This window comes from Notothenia coriiceps, unplaced genomic scaffold (assembly GCF_000735185.1).
Source record: "Notothenia coriiceps isolate Sejong01 unplaced genomic scaffold, NC01 NC01_scaffold00024668, whole genome shotgun sequence".
In the NCBI taxonomy this organism is placed as follows: Eukaryota; Metazoa; Chordata; class Actinopteri; order Perciformes; family Nototheniidae; genus Notothenia; species Notothenia coriiceps.
In genome coordinates, this window is record NW_011357369.1 from 3,980,291 (window position 1) to 3,985,558 (window position 5,268).

The following is a 5,268-nucleotide window of genomic DNA, read 5'->3' on the forward strand; positions in this document are numbered from 1 at the left end:
ATATTCTTCTTCTATACCCCCAAAGCTTTTTTCTTATTCAAAAGAAGACCTTAACCTAAAGTACTCTTTAATGTTTAAATTAAGTTTGTCTGTTTTGCACATCCTCCTATTAATATCTAATAATAACAAGTATAGATACAAGTAAATAGAAATCTACCAATTGGATCAAATATAAAAGTCAGCCGAATTAGTGTTGATAGTGCGAGGAGACGTATTGTGTGAAAATAAATGTAAGATGTTGTTTAATTGCTTATATATTTATGATCCACGTCACGTTTTCAGTTTTGGCATCAGTTCTTCCTGTTTGTCTAGAAGTCTTCTCAGCAGGGCTCTATAAATAGAGAACTACGGCAGATATGTAATATTTAATGCAGCCGAACCGTGTATTACAATGCCGTTATATGATGACTTTCAAAGAGAAAAGCAAGCACACTCGGCATAAAGTATTATTTTATTTTAAAAAAACGTTTTTACGGATTTCACATCGCATAAACACCATATCCCAGCGTGCATTGCGGCTAAACCATCCAATCATCGAGCTGAGGATCTTGCCTACGTCTGTTTCCGGTGTCGTTTATGACGGATGTATTTTGTTATACACACATTCCTTCACATTTAAATTTTTAATTTACATTAAAGTATTTCGTGAGGCCTTCTAACATGTTTTTAAATATAACTACGGTTGTAGTTGAAGAGTTTGTAAATTAACATGAACCGAAGCTGTTGCCTGGCAACGCAATCGCACGACGTCACGTCCGTTTATTCCACATCCACACGCATGGATTAACATCGATTTAATACATTAATGTAGCCTTTGTTTCTGCTAAAAGAGGTGTCGACCAGCTGGGGCATCGGCGAAATGGAGTGTGACTATTAAAAAATAAATCATTATTATATTCATATTAATATTGACAATAACATCCGAGGTGTGCAATTTCTTCATTCAAGAGGAAACATTTGTGTATATCTTGAAGTAACACACATTGACTTAAGTACTCAGCAACAATTAGCAATTGACTGAAGAGGCTTAAAAGAAAATGATTGAAGTTAAAGATTATACCTCAGGCTTAATTAACCACCCTGACCAGAAATGCCTCGGCTCAAGTAATGGAGTTTCACAAAGCATTCTTACCTGTAAATAAGGACTTCATCCTCAGAACAATTGTACTGAAGCTGATACATTTTGACCTTTGGAGTTGATTTGCTAACAGTCCACTTGACCAGTGCAGAGATGGCAGTCACTTCTGATGCAGAAACCACCTTCTCTGGTAGAGGTTTAGGCTCCCCTTTACTGATCTTGGTAGAACTGGTTATATCTGAAAGCCCTGACTTGGACTGTGTGGTACGGTTGGTACCATTACTCAGATGGGGGAGTTGAATGATTGACAGTTCAATGGAGGCCGTAGATTCCCCTGCAGCATTGGCAGCTATGCAGGTAAAAATCCCGTAATCATTAGATGTGGTGATTAAAAGGTCCAGGGTGCCATTTTCGTATACTGTTGCTCGGGAGGAGTTGCTGATCAAACGATCATCAGGAGCAACCCAATGCACAGTTGGCATCGGATCCCCGACTGCTTTGCAGCGCAGGCTAGCCGTTTGGCCTTCAAGCACTAGTAATTTATGTGTGTGTTGCGTGATCAGAGGGGGCTCGCAAACAAACTCCTCCTCACGAACAGACCAAAAGTAGCGCCCCTTTAGACTATTAGGAGATGCACAAGTTTCCATATCATCGTCCCGCTCTAGCCTTCGAAGCCAAAGCACTTCACAGTTGCAGTGCAATGGATTTCCTCCAAAGCTTAGAGAGAGCGGAGGTGCATAAGGAGTGCTCATCACTACATTGCTTTGTGAGCGCCCAAAGATGGGGTCTGGAGGGAGCTTCTGGAGACGGTTGGAGGTGAGGTCCAAGCGGGCCAGTTTATCCAGATCTGTAAAAGTCCCCTCAGAAATGTACAATATGAGGTTATGATCCAGACTTATCTGATGGAGGTTAACCATCTTGCGGATGGCTTCCCAAGGCACATTGCGCAAGTTGTTATATGACAAATCCAGATCTTCCATTGTCGATAACGAGTCGTCAAAGGCTGTGTCAGCGATCTGATTCAGCTGGTTGTTGTTGATGATCAGGTGTTGCAGGTTGGCCAGTCCTCGGAGGTCGTCGGGTCCCAGCTCAGTCAACCTGTTACTGTCAAGGTGAAGGGATCTTAGGGTCTCCAGGTCGATGAAAGAGAAAGGCTGGATGGTGCTGATGGTGTTACGGGACAAGGTGAGATCAACAAGACCCGTCATGTTGACAAAGTCCAGGGTGGTGACCTTGAGGATGAAGTTGCCGCCCAGCCGGAGCTCCACAGTTCGCCGGTCAATGTCTGGCGGGACAAAGAGCAAGCCTTTGGAGGGGCACAGAGTCCCTAGAGACTCTGAGAGGTTCTGGCAGACACAGTATTTTGGACATGCATGGACCATCGTTACTGCGGTTCCCAGAAGCAGGAGACTGATGACCACTTTGTCCATGTTAGTTCACAGAAAGGGACCTGCAAAAACGAGAAGAAAAAAAGAGACACATTTTTAGATAATGATCAGCTAAGATAAACTGTTCACACTTTACTCCATCTTATAGTTTAATCAAAACATTAATAACATCACACTTGCGCATCCATCATTGTGTGTGTTATGTTACTATGTGAAGGACATATTAATACAGTTAAAATACAATTCCACCATGACTTTTGGACCACGGAGGCAAATATTTCTCAGATCTATCAATCATCCTTGAGGATTTTCTACATTAATATCCTTCATGTATTTTGTATATCAAATAATGTGTGAGAAATCACATGAGGATTCTCTGAATAAGCCAGCTAAGAAGGAATTTTTAATGACGCACATACCTATAAGCTGTCAATACATATAGGGGTGTTATGCATGCAATGGAAATTAGATAAAGTGGGGCAAGTGCATGTATATGCTGTAAGACATGGATGATTTCTGGTCTGAGTGTTAACTGACGGAGTATATTTTCTACCTTTGTCTTATTAGTACCCTTTTCCTATCATATCTTTACCATTCAGACACAATTGTATGCAATATTCCATAACAAAACCTCACACCTGACTGGATGGCCAAACTTGGCTTCATCCAACGGTCTTTACATTCCCGCAGACAGTTGTATCATTCATTCCTAATACACTAAAATCAATTTCAATTTGTTTTACATGAGCAACATTAATGGAAAACTGCCTTCTAGTCTTTGTGTTTCTCACTAGAACCAAAGGGAGGCACAATTGTAATATTTGTATGTTAACTACATGCTATTATTGATCATTATTCACGTGTGTGAGAGGCTAGTTGCAGTATATTCATCTTAACTAAGTTGTTATAACCCTTTAATGTGTTTTCTCTACTTTTCATTACTCATAATTACAATAGGAAAAATGCATAAATAACCCCTCCTCTCCTTGATTCAAGTAATTGTTGTATTGTGGAGTGCCACTGCATATGGTCTGTGTATTACACAGAGATAATGAGAAGGAAATTGATATGGAAAAAAAGATATTCATGGAGTCTGAGTCCCTGAAGAAATTAATTTATGTATATACAAAACAGTCTGTTCATATGTTTCACCACATTTACAATATAAGACCAAGTAACATTTTACAATCATGCACTATTATTTGATTTGTTCTTATAGATTTAGCCAAGCAGCTATGTGGACACACTTAATGTTGTTTCAAATCTGCACGTTTAAGCAACACACTCAGCTTCATAAACGGACGCGAAAAGCTTTCAACTGATTGCAATGTATTCCCATCGGCGGCGATATTTGACGCTCAGGGAACCACCGCATCCATTTATGTAGGCAATGTGAGCGTCCATTCCCATTGGTTAACGGAGAATTGTACACCCGGAAGTAAGTATTCTCCTTACTGTCGATTGATTGGACAGTGATATCTGCACTACTCATCGACTAAAAAACACCAGATTACCTTTGTTGATTAAACGACATTGATAGGTTTAAATTGTGTACAATGCTTTTGTCCTTTTCCCCTTCAATTCTGAGAAACAACTTGTTTTCTCTGAAATGTGGACCGCCAAAGAGACAACACTACCCACAATCCCCAGCTATTGTTGTGACCACGCCTGAACGCTTTGACAAACCTCGTGATAAGATAAAAAGCTCTGTGATTGGATGAAACATAAATTCATACAAAAAAAGTCCAACCCTGTCTCCTGTCTCTAGAAACGTATTTTCTCCCAGGTTACGTTTGTTATGAACATTTCTTAAATACGCTTATTTTCTTCTTTGCGATGTATTGTCTTGCTTATAATAATGATAATAGTCATTTATAAATATCATTTTAGAGCACACATTTGAAATCGAGAATCGGGCTTGATATATGGTTAAATTAAAATCAGTAGGCTAGGCTGTAATTTTGCCAGCTGTTACTCTCATGAGCGAGGCAGAAAATAATAGTTTTAACATGCCAAAAAGCTGCTGTGTCGTTTATTGCACCTCAAACATTCAAACAAACCCAGAGTTACGTGTTTCTGTACTTCCTCTAAGAAGAAAAGACAGTAAAAGAAGATCTCTGTGGCTTCAGGCTTGATCGCCATTCAAATGACAGCGTTGGTTTCCCCAAAAGTGGGCGGGGCTGTAACGTGATTTTACTCTCATCTATTATTCAAAACCATTCTATTTATTCTGACGTAAATTACATGCCAGTGTTTCATCTTTTTATTACTTATATTTATATACTTTATTTGCTATGAGTTATATCTGAAGCAAATTATGTTTCTGAAGATGTGTAGTTAATTCCACCCTTCAATGTAGCATAAATGTGAACTCTCATTACAGGAACAATACCGGAAACAGACGTAGGAAAGATCCTCAGCTCGCTGATTGGATGTTTTAGCCGCAATGCACGTTTTTAAAGATATTACTGATTTTCTTTGAATATAAGAATGTACATACTGAGTTGAGAGAATAGTCAGGGGATTTGGGTGATGGGAGACACATCTATGGAATCACAATTTCAATAGCTTACCATTAAAAATCGGATATACCTTTCTGTCTGTGATGTTTTACAAATCAGATATTAATGTGTAGAAGTAAAACATGACAAATAGTATAGCAATATCCTGTAAAATTATGTAAAGACATGAATAAAACCACAAATCTTCAGATGTTATACATGCATAAGTGTCCTACACTACTAATACAAAGTTATTATTAGTATGCTGTGTGTACCTTGTGTGCACCGCCTAGTGGTTAAA

The 5,268-nt window shown here is 39.0% G+C and overlaps 1 protein-coding gene across 1 annotated transcript in view; it reads right to left on the minus strand.

The window, feature by feature from the left end:
- LOC104955620 (leucine-rich repeat and fibronectin type-III domain-containing protein 2-like) overlaps positions 1-2,508 on the minus strand; it is a 17,167-nt gene extending 14,659 nt beyond the window's left edge. The window contains exon 1 of the mRNA XM_010782983.1: positions 1,133-2,508. Coding sequence (XP_010781285.1) covers positions 1,133-2,508 — 1,376 coding nt within the window. The remainder of the gene's footprint in view (positions 1-1,132) is intronic.
- Between the last annotated feature and the right edge of the window lie 2,760 nt (positions 2,509-5,268).